A 21,103-nucleotide genomic window follows, 5' to 3' on the forward strand; every position below is an offset into this window, starting at 1 on the left:
TAAACGAGCGTGAACAATGTTACAACAAAGGAATTCAAGAATCGAAACTTCCAAAGGGGAACGGAGCTTCAAAAACGTTAAAAACATTTGTTTTGACAGAGCATAGAGAAACTGTGATTGTGAAACTGTAGAGTTCATTTGTTGCAGCTTATGTGACAAACTACTATGTTTTCATCATTTCCATGGGAGTGATCGCATTGACATTCATACTAACACCTAAATCGGACAATGAGGCATATCTCACACAATTATCTGGCGTACAAATTGGCTGCGTCGATAAGAGAATCCTATCATATGGCACACGTACTGTCACTGATGCCGTGTATGACACACCAGACTTGTTTCCGGTGGAGGATTCGGTTGATTTGTCGCCTTGTCATCTAACTTTTGCGGTTCCCACTCGAAAGCCACTTCGTTTCGGCTGCTAATAGACTAGTTGTGCAGAATCAACTGTCATTATAGGTTCCTACCTTACTCCTCACTGTTGCGAAGGGACTTTACACAACAACAGAGATAAAGTTGAATACAGCGAACTGAGGGTAGCGACATAAACAAACAAATTTGTAACATAAAATAATATTGTCTGCATATACTTATTTGTTTATGATCCGTGTGTGGGTTTTGACGATATTCATACAGTGTTTATTCTCAACGGATGGATAAATAAATAAAATAAATGTTATTTACAGGGTGCGCAGTAAATATGTGATGTAGAGCGGTTCTATTAGGTTGTATGGAGATATTGATAGTGGAACCAACGGAAAAGTCGGAAACATTTTCTTTCAGTAAAAAAAAAACTACCTTTATGTTCTGTACATTGCGCAGCGAAAGATTCACATAGGTCAAAGGTCACGCGCCCCTTTTGTTTGCAGTCTCGGCCGCCTGGTGCGCTGCCTTTAATCGATAATGCGTTTTTCGCGATAGCTCGCAGTTTCGAGGGCAAGTTATCGCAGAGAGTCGATGACTACGGGCGGTTGGCTCTAATTGATTTCTGCAGGGGCGGTCGGCTGGAGCGATCGCCCGCTCCTCAAATGTACAAATAAATAACGAAAAATTTGACGCATATCTGGGGAGAGCGTAGTAAGACGCAACACTCCTGCTCTAAAACAAAAGTAAACGAGACATAGTTATGGAGAAGACAGCGGATCAACTAGAAGTCACAGTGAGTCTGCGGCATTCTGTGTTGCCCTGTTGGTGCTTTCCGTTCTGTTATTTTTTACCGTCCGTTTCTTTTTAATTTAGGTGTGGGCTGAACAGCGGAGCCTGTTTATGTTTTATTTCCACCTCTTTACATATCCCTACTTCAGAATAAATTATTGAAACCAAGTTAAGTCGTGAATTTAATGCACGTCATTGATCATAGTTTCGTTTACGTTTTCCCTCTTTTTAATTGCCTGCAGGTCCAAAAAGCTGACACAAAGCTGGACCTGATTGCATGGAAGCTTGAGAAATGCGAGAAAGAGTTGTTTCATTTGGACGGCACTGAGGTAGGCCCAGAGTGCCATTTTCGCTAGCTGTCTTATTTCTGATGAATTTTAATTTGCGCTATTAGAATACGCCTGCAGTGTAAAGTGCTCTTCTAACTCTTCCATTTCTTCCACTCTGTGGGTTACGGATTTTGAGAGGCATGTTTTTCATTTTGTGCATTGTCACACTTGGGGGTTCAAAGTATTACCGGTACCGTAACTCATGGTTGCCCCAATGCCAAAGGCCAAGTAATCAGACATAGGTGCGGCAGTCGTGCTCCTGATTTAGAGAGATCCATAATTTAGATTTTATTTTAAAATTAAAAGCACTGTTTCTGATCATTGGTGTCTGTACCACAATACTTAAAAGAAGCATGTTTTTGAAAGTGATGCTCTTGTAATTCCTGCTACTGGACAGTAAAACTCTAGCTGTTGCAGCGAGAGTAATTCTGATTTATTTTCTCCTACGAATTAGTGGGCTATTAGTACCTATTATCCGGACTGATTTTTGATCGATTATAAGCGTTCACAACAATGGGAGATTTGCAGTAATGAAACTTTGGCATATTTCATGGAAGTTGCTGCTGACATATATTCAGCAAGCCCTCTTTAGAGAATAAAATTGGAAAAAGCAGACAAGACACTCTTGAATTTCATATGTGTTGTGCCAGAATCAGCAGGTAAAAGTGTTGCAGGCAAACGAAGAATGAGGCACGAAATGATTTGTAGTCCTTAATACATTCCAGACTGTGGGATACACCATTTACTAATAAATATCATGCAAGAACACATGAAAATTTGACAATAGTAGCCTATTCAAGTAAATAATTGAATTTTGGGCTTATCTACAAGATGGCTTTTGCACTTCGTTGTTTTGCACTTTGTTGTTTAGCGTATCTTGTATTTCACAGGTTCTAAAGATTCTGCTATTAAGTGGATGCAATGAGGGGAGTCCAGAGTGTTTCATTTGGATATGGTTGCTTTGACATGTTTCGTTGTCTCGCATAACATTTGTGAATCGTACATTACCAAAGAGCAAAAATATCGGTTGCATAGCCTGAGGTCTGGGTAAGGTTGGAAGGTGACAATTTGGTTGTAAGTCAGAGAAGCCAACTAATGTGAATGAGGATTAAAGATTGTGGTAAATGGTTCGATCTGTAGTTTAGACTAATACTGAGTTAATTTCCCTTTTTCTTATAAACACAAAAACTGCTAGATAAATGCAGAAAGCCTATATTAGATAATACAGAAACCTCTGACTAATATTATGGTGTATTGTATACATAAAACATGGAAAATGCAACTCGAATGTGAACCCAGTGATTTTGTTGAGTATGTTGAAATTTCGTTTATAATTCTACAACTGTCAGTGGAAGTGGTGATAAATTGCATTGACTGATTCTATTGACATGGAACTTCCATCATGCGCTACACTGTTATTTACATTGTACAAAATGTGGATGCAAAATTGCATTGATATCCTGTGAGGAAATGTAAGAAGAAAGTGACATACTGGCTCCGATTGCAATGTCTGTCTAGAGGAGTGGGAGGGGATACTAATAATAGAGGAAAACTACTTGTTGCCGATTCATAATTCAGTTCACATATTTTAGGGTTTTCAAGGGCAAGGCTATATGTTTTCTCACACAGATGCATAAATTGTTGGTATGTATTTCGTATTCTGCAGATTGCTACTGGGCATGTGAGAGGAAAATAATAATAATAATAATAATAATAATAAAAGACCTTATGCCTTTATGTTACCTCCAGTTTTAGTCTTCAAACTTTTTTTCATATTACATCAATCAAGACTAAAGGAACAATACATAATTATTTTCTGTTTTACTAAGATAACTTATATCAAATATGTACAGATGTAAGAGAACTCCACATTAGGTATGTATAGCCAATAGGGTACGGTAGTGCATTTGTTAAGACATTGGCCTCAGGTTAGGAAAGAAAGAAGGAAGGAAGGAGGGTCATGCTCTGTCTGGTCATTCTGAATCAGGTTTACCTAAATTGCTTATGGCAAATGCCAGTATGTTTCCTTAAACTAGACCATTGCCAACCAAACAGTCTGTTCTGTTCTGTCCTCCTCATTAGATATTTGCATATATTCATATATATATATGTGTAGGTGACTGATGTGTAGCTTGTATTAAGCTGGCATATCCATATTCTGTTATATGATCCTTGGACATATAAATTGCTAAAATTAAATCTCTCAATTCATGAAATGTACTAAAATTAGTTGAACAGTCACTGTAATCAAAATGATAGATTTCAGTTTTTATTTTTATCTGTGGTTCGTGAGCATTAAGTTTCTTGATTGATATTCCTTAGTACTATGTGATTGTGCACTTTCTTGGTATTTGACAAGGTTTGTAGAATGTTCATTCCTCTGGTAAGATGTTCTTAATTTTCTGTTCTATGTAATACATCTTTGTTTCACAATCTGTGTCACATTCTAATGTTTAATCACCATTTATGATTTTCAACAGGAAAAAATCAATTGTCAAAGTTACTTCATACCTCAATCTTGCTTTTATTTGTTTCTATTATTCTGCTCACCTAACAGCAGAACTTCTTCACTGATGCTGCTTGTTTTTCCTATGTTCAGTATTTAAGACAATGATATTTCAAAAAATTTATGTTGCTTACACATTTCTTCCATGTTTGTCACAATATTCTTCATTGAGTTGTTCCTACATTCGGTTTAATATTTTCAGATTTTCTTTAATTTTATGAAGAATTAAAATTGCCACCACCAAGCAACAACACTGACACCCATTTCCCTAAGAATTGCCATTTCTAACAGTTTTCCCCCCACTTCATTACTTTCTCAATGTATATGCTTGTCAATGATTCAGTTATTTTCCCTGCTTTCTTCTTTCTGCCTGAATATGGGGTTTAACCGGAAAATAAGTTCCATAGAGCTGTTACTAGGAAGGGATAAGCGATCATTGAGATACTTTTCGACATACAGTGTGTTTCACAATTCACGTGACACACTTCTAGAGGCTTTAGAGGGGACTTAATGGATCAAGTTTTACATACGAGCCCATATCCAGTAGGACCGTGTAATGTCACTTCAGTGTGTTAAAGTTGTAGATGCCGACACCTGTCAATGTATGTATATGCAGAGTGATTCTGTGGTGATGTTACAAACTTTCAAGGATGATGGAGATGGATAAATGTATCATTCTGAGGTAAGGGTCCCTGGATCAGAAGTGAACGAGTCGAAAGTTATAAGCAAAAATCATTCTGATACCTCTGACAGTGGAATACATGTACTGGTACTGTTGTTGCTACGATTGTAGGGCAGGAAACATTCTGAGGTGGTAGCATGGACCAAAACAAGAAAAAAAATCTAGTAAACATGGGCTCTAAAATGCATACCTGGATAGTTATGAGCACTTGTTCATCTTCATTAGTGTGAAACACATCTCATCTATTGAACAAGTGCTCATAGCTGTTAAGCTATGCGTTTTAGAACCCATGTTTACTGGGCATTTTTCCTTGTTTTAGTCCATGCTATCACCTCGGAATGTTGCCTACCCTGCAATGTTAGCAACAACAGTACTGGTACATGTATTCTACTGTCAGAGGTGTCAGAATGATTTTCACTTGTAACTTTCAACTTGTTCATTTCAAAACCAGAGACCCTAACCTCAGATTCTTACATTAACCTGTCTCCATCATCCTTGAAAATTTATAACCCCATCATGGAATCGCCCTGTCTATACAGTGATTTACAGGCTCCTATAAATTTGACACTCTGTAGCGTAGTTGGGTGACATTTCCGGACATGGGTTCCTATGTAAAACTCGATCTATCAAGTCCATTCTAAAACCTCTATAACTGTTTAACATGGATTGTGAAACACCCTGAGAAATTTCATATAATGGTATCAACTTTGTCGTAGAAGCCTGCCAACTGGGATTGGCAACAGTGCCTGCACTTAATCACTACAAAAGCTATTGAATTCACTGGAAAGAAAATACATGTAACCAAGATGATTAATATTTGGACACTTTCCAGGACAACTGCAGAAAATGTGTTCAGCTGTCAATGACCTTTTTTGTGCATTGACACTGTTTGTAAGATGCAGAAACTGATGTGCACAATGTTCTGGGGTGCAAATCTTCAAATACTGCATAAATTGGGTAGAAATTAAGAACTGGGGTCACTCAACACATTTTGTGTCACTTTTGCATTTGGAGAAGTTATTTTCCATCCTACAGTCCACACTTTTCTCCCCCCCCCCCCCCCCAAATTCTATCTTCCCTGCTACTCAAATAACTGCTGACCACTGCACATTTTCACAGTAATGGACAGGTGGAGATGGTTGCCACATACTGGTTACAATCCCAAGTAACACACAAACACGAAAGTTAATCGCACCATATGACTAGTGCCTTGGTTTGGATGTTATGCTTGAGTTGAGAAGGCATTGTAAGCCAGAGCCATTGATTCTTTAGCTTTTGAGCTGTTAATGCTGACATTAGAAGCTGGCGGTACATCTGCCAGTATATGATGTTTGTCCCCACCCATGTGAAATTGCTCATACAAGTGAAATGACTGGAATACAGGATGGGTATACAGGCAATCATTGTTATTGATGAGTATCATCTGTGTGCATCCCTAAATGCTAATACAAAGTTTATGTATTGTCAAATGCTTTCTCCTGCATGGTGATCGCTGAAATGTAATTTGAACTGTCTCTAAGGTGAGTGTTATTCACCTACCAGTTTCATTAGTTTAAGTAACAATGATGTAGTCAGGTGTGTATCTGGCACCAACAAGGCCTTATTAGCTGAGACTATAACTCCATGTGGCAAAATAAGATCCTTGACACTGACAACTTTGTTGCCAGCTTTCAGTTGCCAAGTGCAAAAAGATGCTGGCAGTATTGAAGCCAGGTGACTGATGTAAGTGCCTGTAAAACTGTGCCAAAACTGACTTGTTATAGAAAGAAAAACAAAATCACATTTTGTGAGTGGTAATGGCAGGCATGTGAAACAGTGATGCCAAGCCCACTTTATCTGTAAGGACTCTCCTTTCACCATGATGGCTACTAACAAGCTCTTGATCATGAGAGGATAAGAAAATTTTGCTCACTTGAAGTTTGTGCCTGAGTAACCAGTGAGATTGCTCATGGAAGTGTAGAAAGCTCACTACCGACAGAACTCAATATGTGCTTGCAAGCCGAATTCACCATAGAATTAAATCTGTTTTCATCTAAATGGAAGTAAGTACAGTTCTAAGGAAGATTATAGTTTCACATCATGTTGACAATAATATAATTGCACACAAGTTTTGAGTGAGCAAAGATGTTGATGTAAATCTGACATTGTCTTTTTCAGCTGATTTAGGTATGATAAAAAATTTATTGATGCTTGGCCCAGGCTGTTATCACTCTTCTTAAATGCAAATACATTGTGTTAATGACAGTGCCATTTCTCTCTGTTTTAAGAAAAATAAGTATTTCCATATACTTTTAAAATATTTGCTCCAACTGATGGTAGTGCCCTGCCATTTAAAGCCTCCTTTGCATGAACTGGCATAATCACACTGTACAAGTTTATCATGAAAAAGTGTTTATTGCCTGCTATAGCTTGAGGAGCACATTACACTGACAGAAAATCTTACAAATAAGAGAAACCTGCTTCTGCAGCAAACACAAGTGTGATCTAGCTTAATAATGTTGCATGTAAACATACCAGCTGGTACAGTTGAAGTGAGCATCTTAGTGTTTGTGAGCATAGTTGACACAGTGGAAAAATTTCTGTGATTACGGAGGACACTGTGGACACATACTAAGCTTTACAATCTGCATTCAGTAATGCTGCTAGCTGTACCAGAAGTGTGACATAATAGCTATAAAATTTGTAATAATTTTACAAGAAATTGATTATAATGTTATTTGCATTTGGAATTATTCATTTTTCTAAAAAATGGATAGAACATATGTTGAAAGCTTTAATTACATTTGAAAATTATCCATCTTGTGTGAGTGATACATATTTACCTCATTTGTGATAGAGAGATATATATATCACATTTGTGTGGTGTTGTGGCTCAGTTTTATAAAATTTTGCAAGATATCAATTGTTGAGAGCAATCTTATGTACAGATTTTTCCCATTACCCCAATTTCTCAACCATATTGCCCTATGGTTGACAAAGCAGAGTTGTGGTAGCAGCATTTTGTTTCCATAACAGCGATTCCTTAGGAATTTCATGATAGTTAAGAGCAAGGTGAAATGTTTTTGATCCATTGATGGAAGACTGTTTTTTTAAGTTAAAATGCACTGGTTTTTAACATAGTCAATAACTCTGTGAACATTGTCCATTTTTTTCTAGTCCTTATATTCCACCCCTGATGTGTAGTTTTGAGAGTTTAGCAAAATGCACATTTGCACCTGGTAGGACTTCTTCATTGTCATCAAAACATTCACTACTATGTGGTCAGGTGGAATTCAAAGGGTGTTAAATCTGGTTAATAGTTTGGATGCTCTAACAATAAGTGTTTCAAATTCTCCAGTGTTCCCATTACAAAAACACCTTTGTGGCATGTGCATTGTTCTCATGGAAGATAATTTATTTATTTTGCCATATGCAACACTCAGTGTGGTATTTTTAAATCCACCCAGTTCAGAAGACTTGTTGTGTTGACCAGAAATTGTTTTTACCTTTGCAAGATGATCAATATGAAGAATCCCCTTTACATTCCAGAAAACATCTGTGATAACCTTTCTAGTAGATGAAAAGTTTTCATTGGTTTTTACATTTTGAGATGTGTTCCACATGGATAATCCTCAGCAAAAATAACATAACTTTTCTATTTTTGTCTAGTTTACATTCTCTAGACAAATAATGTTGTTTATATTTTTGTTGATGAATCATGTATGTATTAGGTAAGTTATGTTATGTCTAACTTCTTTTTTATTATGCCTACAACTATTTGCCTTGAATTGTTAGTCAGTATTTTGTTGCAATACAAGTGTATAGAAATAAATTTCTCATGTTATAGTGGGTGCTTTTTGATTTGAGACACTTAATTCCTGTTGTTCCAAAAGGTTTCAGTGATTTCACTTCTACGAGGTGTTAACCAGGTGAAGGAGGAGTATGAGAATCTGAGAAGAGAAATATCAGAAGTGCAGCAGCTACAGAAGCAGTTGTCTGATTCTCTTAGATTGCAGCTGCGTCAGGTACAGGGTAGGTTCGGTTCGCTTCGTGAGCGTATAATCAAGAGTCAGCAAAACAACTGAAACTGTAATTCTATACTTCTTTCTTATTTTTTTATGACATGAAAGAACCTTTTTCAAATGATGTAATTGTAACATCTTCCACATGAGGGTTGCCATGTTCTCCGTTGATAAATTTCGTATTTACAAATTCATGAAGACTGTCAACTTGGTGAGGGGAGTTTTCCAGATCTGAATTTTGAAGACTGTAAAAATTAATGGCACATTATTAGAAAACATTTACATTTTGTAACTATTATTGTTTTATATGACTATTCATAGACATCTGCAGCATTGCAAATTTTATTGAATACTCTGCAGATTACAAATACTACACAGCCATACCTATGATGAGTGTGTAGGAAGTAAAAATATGTGATACATATCTTGAGCCAGCTGGTTCACTTATTCTTTCTATAATGATGACAAAACCAATAAAAAAATTGTTTCTTTAAGTGTGAAGTGCAATAGCTTAGATATATTTATTTTGTTTCAATATTATTCGTATTTATGACTGTCACAAATGTCTTAAAATTCATAAGGTATTTGATGTATGTATTTTCATGTTTTTGCTATGACATGTTTTTGATGTGATATGGAATTTCAAGGAATGGTAAACAATAGTTTGCCATGGTTCTATCATTACAGATAATTCCAAGATGACAGGTAGTCTGTTTTCTGTATACATTTATGTACATTCTGTAAGCCATAGAAAACGTGAGTGCTATATTTTGTGTGCTTCATTTTAAAAACTCCATTAAGTTTGGAGAGATTCAGAATTATCATTAAAAAATTCTGTATAACAATGCATGACTTAAATGTCATTATTTGTCTTACGTGAACTATTTATGCCTGTCAGCACTTGCTTTCTTGGAATTAGGATAATCACATTTTTCCTGTAGCCTACTCGTAAGAATTTAAATAAAAATCTCTTATTTTGTAGATAACTGTGAAACAACAAAAAATGTGTTTCAGTTCAGTTAGTTTCAAAATGCTTATAAATATCAGTGGCATACACCATTACTACCTGCTACCAATCTGGTAATCCTAACTGAATTCTTTCTGAGAGATTCGGCATTAGAGGAATACCAGTAGACTCGGCTGCTGTAATTTCTGTAGAGACATTCGTCTTCCTTTACTTGAATTAAAGTTCCCATGAGGCAGTTTGTGTGATAGGTGCAAATGAAGGATTATGCAGATGCTAATCTGTTAATGCATGAACGGTCAAAATTTGTTATACGGTATCGGTGTTTTTGTAGCCAGGTGTCTTATTTTGATACCACTTGAGCAGAAACATTATTTTGTACCACATTCATTCATTTCTTTCATTTGGATCACTGTAACAGTTTCTTCTCACAAAACTGGTTATCTTATTGATCCCACTTGACACTGGATTAGCCTGTGCTAAATCTCCCAATGGTTTATTATTAATGAAGCTCTCATTTGTTTGTGTTGTCGGTGATTATTTAGTCTATTCTTTGAGGCCTTAATGTTGATTGTATTATTTGCAGATGTTTGGTTATTGCACAGCTTTGTAATGTCTCCATGACATAGTTCCGTCAACTAAATAAAGTATCTAATGCTCTACTGAAATCTCTTAATGGTAACAATGAAGGAAGCATCTAATAGCTTGAGATTGCATATGAATCTGATGTGGTAGAGACTCATTGAAGTATTTATTCAACTCTCTTAAGTCCCTTGCCTCTCAGTGTCCTCTTGTGGAACACTATTTGTAAGGGGGTGTTAAATAGCTTGTTTTGTACGCAGTTAGGTAGGCACTCTAAGCTTCATTGAGGCTGAGGTTGATGGTGTTTTTGTGTGGCTGTTACATATGTCTCCAGATGTGCATCTGTGTGTCACACCTTATCAGTCAAGGTTTTGTGGTCTTCAGCTTAATGTATGCTTTTCACAAACTGAATCTTTATCATGCTTTATATTAGAACAGTCAGCTTTTTTAAAACTAACGCAGTCATTTAGAAATCTCTAAACAATTTTCTGCAATGTAAGTTGCACACTTGCCTTGGTTAACTTCCTCCTCCCCCCTCTTGTAATAATTTGATTGTATATAAATCACGAGAGGCATGAAAGGAAGTAAAGGTAACAATGAACTGTATAATTGAGGTGTTGAGTCATTAGTAGATTCATAAAACGGTATTTAAAATGTTGCTAAACATTGGATGAAGATGACTGTCATCATCCTCATCTTTGGAGCTAACTACTGTAGCACAACTGCATATATACACACATTCGTGCATACACCTGCATGATTATGTAGCCTGAGGTGGATACATTGTTCTGGAACTGCAGATCAAATGGTGTGAGGGATTGTTGGGGGGAGTGGGTGAGGAGAAAGCTGGTGAGGAGGGGGTTTGGAGGCTTGGTAGGATTGGTGGTTGGCAGCTCAGGGGGAGAAGCAAGTGCACCAAATAGAAAGTTTGCTGTGGATCAGGCAGGGCAAGCTGTACACAATTATGGTGAGCAGCATACTGAACAGGAGATAGACTGGAAAGGAAACTGAGAGAATGGACTGAATGAAGTGGGGACAGGGTAGCAATGGGTGGGGGAAAGGGGCCAGAAAACTTTGATGTCAGTGGACTCTCTCCCCTCCCACCCACCTTTTTTACCCCCTCAGCTACTCCCACAAATACTACCCATAACAGTTGAAGACATGAATAAGAGTCCCTGATCACTGTTTGCACTTTCTATTACAATGTTCCATCAAGATTGCAAATTTAATTTTGGCAATAACTAGTTGTGGATACTGACATCATCATCTTCTTTTAAAATATTAAATGAAAACAGAACATTAGTACAAACTACAGTACATCGTATGTTTTACCAGAATGAAATTTTCACTCTGCAGCTGAGTGTACACTGATATGAAACTTCCTGGCAGATTAAAACTGTGTGCTGAACCGAGGCTTGAACCCGAGATGTTTGCCTTTCACAGGCAAGTACAGCACTTGCTCGCGAAAAGCAAAGGTCCTGAGTTAGGGTCTTGGTCTGGTACACAGTTATAATCTGCCAGTAAGTAACATATGTGTGGTTTGTGTTTCTAAGAATAGGTTGCATCCATGCTATAAGCAAGTGCCATGTGATAGCATGTGTGTGTTTTAAAAACAAGTAGTTGCAACTTACAGGTGGCATTGCTGGCAAGCTCACAAAATTGTCCTTATCATATGGTTAAAACAAGTATATGGTTGTAAAATCATTACCGTATAGAGACATGAATATTAAAATGACCTATGTTATATGTTAAATTAATCTGACATATTTAATCTGTATGTATGCAGTAGAGAGTTTCTGATGACAACATTCATCCAAGTTACAGCAAGTGGGGAAAGTTATATACATAAAATCATTAAATTTCACTGTGAAAAATGCTGTGATAGGAAAAATTAAAAAGTATTAAACATCAACAAGGAAATTGGCTGTCAGAGAAGATCTTCTTGGAGAGTGATAGTGTTGTTGTTTTCTTCAAAACTGTTTAATTGTTATGTGGCCAGAGCTGCACCACACGTTCGTAATATTGTCCATGGCCGAAGTGATTGGTTACAAGCTCCCAGTTCCTGCTGCATGCTGGAGCATCCAGCTGCAGGTCCCTGCTTTCTGACTTGTCACTTTTACTTTTATGAATCTCATATCTAGAAGGCCTTCTTTTCTCTATAACTGTCTTTGCCCTTAATTGGATTGGTGTTTTTTTTGGGGGGGGGGGGGGGGGATGGTGGTGGTACTAGTGACATTTCTCTCACCACAGATGTTCCCTGGGGATCCCTCATCTGCTCTTTGTGCTCTTTGATCTTCATACTGGCCTGACTAATACTTGTATCTCACTTTAAATTATTTCTCAGCTCTAGCATCAGTATTGGTTTCAGTGCCAGAATGTTCTCACTCCTACATACTTTGGTTGGCTGATGTCAGTAACTCCAGGTGACCTCTATTTGGACTGATGACCTCATTGTTTATTCCCTCAACCCCTCCCTCCTCCCCCAACCAACAAACCAACTTACCTACCTTTCTGAATGTCACAATAACTGGAATGATTAAATTAATTTTGTTTATTACATGTGGCTGTATATTCCTGTGGTTGTAGGTTTCCATTTCCTTCAGTAGGTTCAACAAATATCTTTTTGCCACCATATGTAAGATATTTAGATTGCTTTGGATGTCAACTGTTACATGCTTTCCAGCCTCTAGTGCAAACTGAACACATTCTTGTTTTTGTTGGCATGTTCCTAAAATCGAACTGCAAAATTCCTTATGTTTGTCACACACTTGGTGCCCAAGTCCATATGCCCTGGATGCTAAAAAGTTACTCCTTTTACTCCTGAAATTGACATTATTCTGAATTAGTGGTACCTCTGATTTAAAATCCTGTGTTTGCTTTGGGTTTTTATTAGAAACGTTGGACAATTGTGTCAGATATCGTGCCTTTATGACATAGTTCCCTATTCCTTGCTACTTTGACTAACCTAGTTTTCTCTCCTTTTCTCATTTAAATTTATTGTTCATTTTAATTATGTCATTTTCTTTGTAAGTGTTAGTTTTTGCCAGTGCTATAACAGTAGTGAACTCCCTCCAAACTTCATCTTCACCATTGGTAATTTCAGAATGCTGTTAGAATTATGCCATTAGAATTACACCTATTATAAGTACACCATTTTCATTCTCGTTTTCCCCCTTACATTCTGTATTTCTTTGGCATAAGCTAATGATTACAAAGAAAATAACATCATTGAAATGTACAGCAAAATTAGATCGACGGGGGAAATGAGTGTTAGTCAAAACAGTAACAAAAATGTTGCTATGTTATATAATGGCACAATACGAGAAATAAGTCACATAATAATATAATGGAACAATAGGTGTTTCAAAAATTAAAACGAATGTAATGTTTCAATTTAGGAGTATTATTGATTCGAGATTCTGGGATAAGATCAAGAGAAAAAGAATAAATTGATAGCAAGTGAGGAGTGTAGATTTACCTGTCAACACTGTGACAAACCTTGTTAGCCAAACACGGAGGACATTCACAATCTGCTTTGACGAACATACCTACTGAGAATGTGTTCAGTTTGCACTTGGAGGCTGAAAAGCAGGTAATGGGTTATATCCTAAACCACTTGGAGCACTTGCATTTGACACCAAAAGTCAGTTGGATTTACTGAAGGAATTGAGGCCTATAAGCAGAAGGCTATTCAGCCACATCTACTGCTTAATTAATAAAAGGGATTAAATGATAATAGTTATTCTGATATATTCAGAAACTTAACTTCAGTAAGTGAATGATGGAGAGCATGGGACCGATTCCTTGGGCTGTGTGGTGCAGCTCAGGTAATGTCTCAGCCAGGACAACGTCCCTACGCAGGTGTTTGTGATTGTTTATTCTATGCTAAGTAGCTCTAAAGATAGTCTTCCGAAAGGTTACCAATATTTTCAGTCTTGCTTGTGTGGGCACTGCTGATTCAACACCTCAACTATGTGGTAAGTTGTTATATTCACTCCTTCCATTATATTTCACCATATTGATTTTATAATATTAATTATAATTAAGATCTCTCTTGAATTCAGCCCACATGGCTGCTGTAGTTCATTATAGAAAACTCTTTCAATCAGATAATGAGTGCATTTGTATGTTGTCAGTATCATTTAATATGTCCAATTCTATCACATTTTTTGAATTTCAAATGTAACGGAAATGGACTATTCTTTTTTCTTAACATTCATAAGAAGTACCATAATTCATAATTATGTGGAATGTTACACCTAGTCTTCCATTTTAAAGTAGACTGCCTGAAGATTCTGTTGATGTAAATACTTAATAGGATTCATACCTCATTGAAATTTGTGTACATTGTTTCTAAAATAAAGACCAAAGATATTCTCTATGAAATATAATCTAGGAGTACACTTCCATAATGAAAATGACTGATATTATTTTAGAAGATAATAAGAATCACATTGTATGTACTACAGTTTTATGCAATTGTTAACCCTTGAAATTCCCATTTGTCTTTGACACTGCTGGTATGTATGTGATAGTATTCTATTCTTTTTTTATTATGCTGTTGTATATTTACACCTTTAGAGAATGAGTTAAGATAATCAGAATTCAGGAGACCCATGCCTACCATCATTACTAATAGCCAGTGCGTGTAAAAGTGCCCTGAAAAATTGGTTTATTAAGTTTTGTGACACTACTACAAATATTGCTTCATGAAATAGGAAAAATTTGAGCAAGACCAAAGCCTAATCTATTTATTATCCCTTTTCATTTTGACTTGACTATAAATGCAATGTTTCATAAATTAATACATTAGGTCTCTACACTCAGTGGCAGAGAAAGAAGCAAATTAAAGGACAGTGTTTAAATGATACAGTATTTGGTTGGTTCTTGGTGGTGTTCTAGTCTTCAGTCCAAAGAATGATTTGATACAGCTCTCTACACTGATCTATCCTGTACAAGCCTCTCCATCTCTGAATATTTTCTGTAGCCTACACCCATTTCAAATTGCTGACAGTATTCATGGTAGGCCTCCCTCTGCGATTTTTACTCTGTACACTTCCCTTCATTACCAAATTGATGACTTCTTGGTGCCTCAGGATGAGCCCTGTCAATTGATCGCCTATTTTAGTGAGCTTTTGCCTTACATTTTTTCTCCACAATTTCATTTATTACCTTGTTATTAGTTAGTCAATGTACCCATCTAATTTTCAACATACCTCTATAACACAACATTTCAAAAATGTCTAGTCTTTTCTTGCCTGAACTGCTTATTGTCAATGCTTCACTTCCATGCAAGGCTACACAGTAGACAAATACTTTCAGTGAAGACTTCCTGACACTTAAATTTGTATTGTGTGTTGAAAAATTCCTCTCTTTCAGAAATGTTTTCCAGTCTGCATCTTATATAATCTCTACTTTGGGTATCAGTTATTTTTCTGTTAAAGTTGCAAAAATCAGCTAGTACTTTGTGTCTCATTTCCTACTCTTTTTCTCCCATAATCATCTTGTTTAATACCACTACTTTCCATTAGAATTTTTTTACTTTTGTTGATACTCATCTGTCATTGAGGCACTAACCATTCCATTCAACTGTATTCATCTTTTAAGATAAGACATAGGATCAGTATAGCATCATATGTTCCCACATTTCTCTGGAACACAAACTGATCTTCCCTAAGGTCAGCTTCTAACATGGTTCAATTGGCTCTGAGCACTATGGGACTTAACTGCTGTGGTCATCAGTCCCCTAGAACTTAGAACTACTTAAACCTAACTAACCTAAGGACATCACACACATCCATGCCTGAGGCAGGATTCGAACCTGCGACCGTAGCAGTCACGCGGTTCCATACTGTAGTGCCTAGAACTGCTCGGCCACCCCGGCCGGCCTTCTAACATGTTTTCTGTTCTTGTGTAAATAATTTGTTTAAATATTTTACAACTATAACTTATTAAACTAACACATTGTTATTATAATATACAAAATTAACTGGTACCTTTTCTAGTTTGTAATGTAAAAGTATTATATTTATTGATTATAAGATTGTAGAACGGGGGAATATTCAGTGGCTTACAGTCTCATAATTTGTCACCATATCTATCATCATAATATGGTTGTATTAAGGACGAATATAGTATTTGAATATGAATTCAGCACAGCCAAAATCAATAGAAATAACATTTCTGCTAAAGATTTTATGCGGTATGACTGATCCCCCATGTTACATTGGACAGACCACTCAAGAGTAAATGCTTTCAAAATCAGTGTCATGTAAAAGATAGGAAACAAAGGTGGGAATGGTGATGAATTAAAAAGAAGATTTTATAATAAGAAAGAAAGATCAAATGAAAGACGTTGCATCTTGTCCTCATCTTTGTCAGATGTTTTTTGTTGATACAATTCTGCAATGTTTCCATTCTTCATTTCCTTCCTCAGCTGATTGTGAATAATTCGTCTGTTCAAAAAATAAATAAATAAATAAAAAATTATTAAACATAATAACTTACCATAAAGAGGACACATCAAGCTGCAGATAGGCATGATTAAAAGACACAAATAGCTTTCGGCCACAGACTTCATCAATAAAGAGACACAGACACAACATTAGCATACACAATCATGCACAGCTCATGCACACATGACCACCAACTCCAGCATCTGGCCTGAGATGATGAAGGCTGTGGCCAAAAACTATATCAGAGTCTTTTAATTGTGCCCGTCTGCAACTTGACGTGTCTTCTTTATGATAAGTAGCAATCTGTCTTTTCCTACATTTTTGATATACCTACCTGGAATTTCCATTGTTTTAAATATAACTTATTGTTTGTTTTGCTACCTATGGTCGTCTTGTTTGGTCACATAAGACATTGTTTAAAGTACAATGTAAATAACTATTAAAAGAACAGAACACATTTCACCTTAATGATAAAAACAGAATAGGTGTATATAAAGAATAGAAACATTCTACCTCCATAGCTAAGTTGTCAGTATGACTGCTATATGAAGGGACCTAGTTTCATTCCTGGTACTGCTAGAAATTTTTCTTTGATGGAAGGACAGGTATAGAGTCCACTTAAGCCTCATGATACCAGTGACACTCACTCACTTTTAAAACCTATGGCTGTCCTGGTGAGGCAAGATTAAGAAAAAAGAGGAAATGCACTACAAACAGATTTGATGACTAATATTTCTGAACTAGGATTCATTTATTTGGTGATTTAATTTCCAAATCCAGTTTTTTTGGTGCTAAAAGGCAAACAATGTGCTATTGTACTAGCATTTTCTAGTAAGTGTAAGAACTGGCATTACAGTATTACTGGCAGTATTGGCATTACAGTATTACTTGCATGTTACACTAAGAGTGATGTGTATATTTCATATGCCTATTTGTCTTTGTAGACCATAGTATCTCTTTTCAGAACTATTAGAGATTCACTTCACTCTTGTGGCTATTTTATGTCCAGGTATGAACAATGAACCCATGAAGGATTTGCTGTTTATATCCTGCTTATGTTGTGGCCATGTTAACATTTTATTGTTATGAGATGTGTGTCAAGGTGGTTTTTTAATGGCGAAGAAATATTATACTGATCATATATAGCTCTGCTCTGAACTATGAATATTCTTTAAAGTTGACATAAAATTGTAGTGGCATAAAGGAGTGCCAACTAACTGTATTTCCATACAGTTCTTTAAATTTTTATTGAAATAACATTACTTGTTTTTCAATAAAATATTTAGCAGGATATAAGAAAGCTTAAATGTATTTAGTTTATTAGTCAAAAATGCATTGTAACAATCCCACAATAAATGGATACAATTACTATGTTTATATAAGGCAGTGGCTATGATTGTCCTTACTGCTGATAAATTTAATGGTGTATTCTTGCTATTTTGTCATAAGAAATGACACACCAAGAATGACTAATCTACAATAAGACGCACAAAGTTGAGTTCAATGACCCTGTGCTCTGGCTGTTATAAGGGATTCTAGTTAGATTTGTTACTTCAGGAAGAAATTTTTGTACCACTTTTCCAGTGAGTGATGTTTGTGCCAAACAGTAGAATAAAGTGTGGCAAAGCTGAATACTGGCATGGCAACCCTCAGTTCATAATATTAGTACCTTGATTGCTCAAATGTACCTTGTTCCTCTAGAATAAACACTTCATAGAATGTGTGTTTGTGTACTGTGAGTAAAATTTTAATAACCATTAATATTGGTTTCAAAATATTTGTCTTTGTGTGAGAGTATTACTCAAAGGCAGTTTAATATTTTGTTGGATAAAAGAATTTTACATAAACCATAAATTATGTGTATGTGTTAACCTATATTTGGGTATTACTGCTACAGTTTATAAACACAGTTATTGTAAGCATAGTACATATAAATTAGTAATGCTATTTAATTTGGTGTAATTCTAACAAAACTTTCACAGCAGTTTGATACCTATCATGTACAAAACTTCTGAGTTTTGTGTAACATATAACTTCCTTGAAATTTAATTTTAATGTTTTTTTTACAACTTTCTTCTGCACATGCACATTTTGTATTTATTTGAATTACTATCATGTTACTGGCTTATGTCACATTCCTTTAAAGTAGTAGTACATTGTTAGTCACATTAGGACCTTGCTTGTACTGTCAGAAAGCAATACATATTTTGTAAAAGTTATGGTAAGGTTCAAAGACTGTTGTCACTCAGGTTGCTTTGTGGCAAGGAGAATAAGGGGTATCCACATTTTGGAAGGTGGACTTTTCATACATTACTGAACTTCATATGAACCCTAGGTAACTATTTGCCTTTTAGAATGTTGAAAATTTATGTTTAGATTGTGAAGTAATGACTTCACATGTTTAGCTCCATTTAATTGTTGGCAAACACTGTATGTGGCACAAATACCTGGTTTTGAGTGATTCTTATCAAAGAATTTGAATATTTCAGATTATTTTTAGGAATGTGATCTCTCTGGTGAAATACTGTCCATATTGTCACAGTATTGCTTTTCAGTTAGACTGAATTCATTACATGAAAATAAAAAAATAAATGTTCAATGGTCAATGGTAGAATGAAAACACATTCTAAAAGGAAAATGAGTAAGTTGCAAACTTAGAAGATAATTAGAAATGATTTCTGGAGGTTTTCATACAGTGAAGCTCATTTCATTTAAGAGATTTGTGTAAATTAGTGTAGAATACTTTATACTTTCTAATTGCTCCAGAAAATTCTCACAAAGACTGTAACCCAGGAAATTACCATATGATTCTTTTTATAATAACTACATAAAAAGCTAGAACTGTCTGATGAATGTTTCTTAGTTCTCCTGGGAATTTGAGATCTAATGACCAGTTATTCTTCAATTTATTTTACTTGTTTCAGATGTTGTCTTTCTGAATTGTTTCATCATCATTTTATGGTTAACATTTAAAACTAATCATCAAAATTTAAGCTGTCACTTTGAGCATTAAGATTTTTAGCAAGCGCATGTATCCAGAAATCGTTAGCCTTAAAATAAAGGATTGACACTGTGAAAGACAATAAGTGAAATAATGATTTATTATAAAATATCTAAGTTTGTTTCCTTTGTTGGCATCTACCATAAGGCTATTCAGAATATCTCTGTGACAAGGACATGTAAGCTATCAACCATTCTGTTTTTACATTCTGCTCTTTATCATTACTACAGTATTGCACCATCAGAATTGCACAAATATTACAACACTATAGGCAGTGCGTTTATTCCATTGAGTCGTGTAGACTATAACATCAGCACATTAAACACTTTTCAGTGAAACATAGATGCTTTATCATATCATTCAATGAGCACATATCATAAATCAATTAAAAAGGAACTGGATCATATCTTAGTGTACTACAAAAACTTTCTTTTGTTTGTTGAAATTAGAGTATTTTCAGTATTGTATGTTTCAGATGCATATGCATAAAAGATGTTAGTTCTTGTTAAATTTATTTGCAGATAAATAAATTAAAAAAACTTTAAATAAATGTTTCTGTTTCTCTGAAAATGATTTACTTTGTTTATTATCACACTTCATGAATTTCTTGCCTCATTATGTACTTGTTGTACTAAATTAACCAAAATATATTCTGCCCAGTAGGTGCTAACATGTGTGATTGAGCCTTCAGTTTCAGAATTCACAGTTGCAAAATGCTAAAACAAATTGTGTATAGAAGAATGGAACTGCTGACAAGAGCTGACATGAGGGAAGATCAGTTTTGGACTCTGGAGAAATATGGAAACATGCAAAGCAATATAGAACTTATAGCTCATCTTAGAAGATAAACTGAGGAAAGATAAACCCATGTTTATCACTTGTAGATTAAAAAAAAAGAAAAAAAAAGGCTTGCGACCATATTGACTGGAACTTACTCTTTGAAATTCTGACTGTAGCAATAAGATACAGGGAGTGAACAGTTAAGTCACATGTATGGAAACCATATTAGTCATTTGAATCAAAGAGCTTGAAAGGGAAGCAACAATTGGGAAGGGAGTGAGACAGGTTTGTAACCTGTACCCTAAGTTAATCAATCTGTACATACAAGATGCAGTAAAGTAAAACAAAGAGAAATTAGAAAAGAGAATTAGTTGAAGGAGAAAAAAATACTTGAAAATTCTGTAATGGCATTGTAGTTCTGTCAGAGGCAGCAAAAAACTTGGAAGAGCAATTGAATGGAAGGGATAGTGTCTTGAATAGGAGTTATTACGTGAACATCAGAGTAAAAGTAAAAAACGGGTAAGTGAATATTGACAGATTTGAGTCAAGAGGTGATGAGGAATTAGATTAGGAAATGAGGCATTAAAAGTAGAAGACTAGTTTTACTATTTGGCAGATATGTAACTGACAAAGGTCAAGTAACTG

At 35.6% G+C, this 21,103-nt stretch overlaps 1 protein-coding gene across 1 annotated transcript; it reads left to right on the top strand.

The window, feature by feature from the left end:
• The first annotated feature begins 997 nt into the window (after positions 1 to 997).
• Positions 998 to 8,781, top strand: LOC126203849 (uncharacterized). The gene is made up of 3 exons (XM_049938224.1): positions 998 to 1,162; positions 1,401 to 1,487; positions 8,548 to 8,781. The coding sequence occupies exons 1-3, from the start codon at positions 1,130 to 1,132 to the stop codon at positions 8,737 to 8,739; spliced, it is 312 nt and encodes a 103-aa protein (XP_049794181.1). The 5' UTR covers positions 998 to 1,129; the 3' UTR covers positions 8,740 to 8,781.
• The last annotated feature ends 12,322 nt before the right edge of the window (positions 8,782 to 21,103 follow it).

This window comes from Schistocerca nitens, chromosome 9, assembly GCF_023898315.1.
Source record: "Schistocerca nitens isolate TAMUIC-IGC-003100 chromosome 9, iqSchNite1.1, whole genome shotgun sequence".
Taxonomy (NCBI): Eukaryota; Metazoa; Arthropoda; class Insecta; order Orthoptera; family Acrididae; genus Schistocerca; species Schistocerca nitens.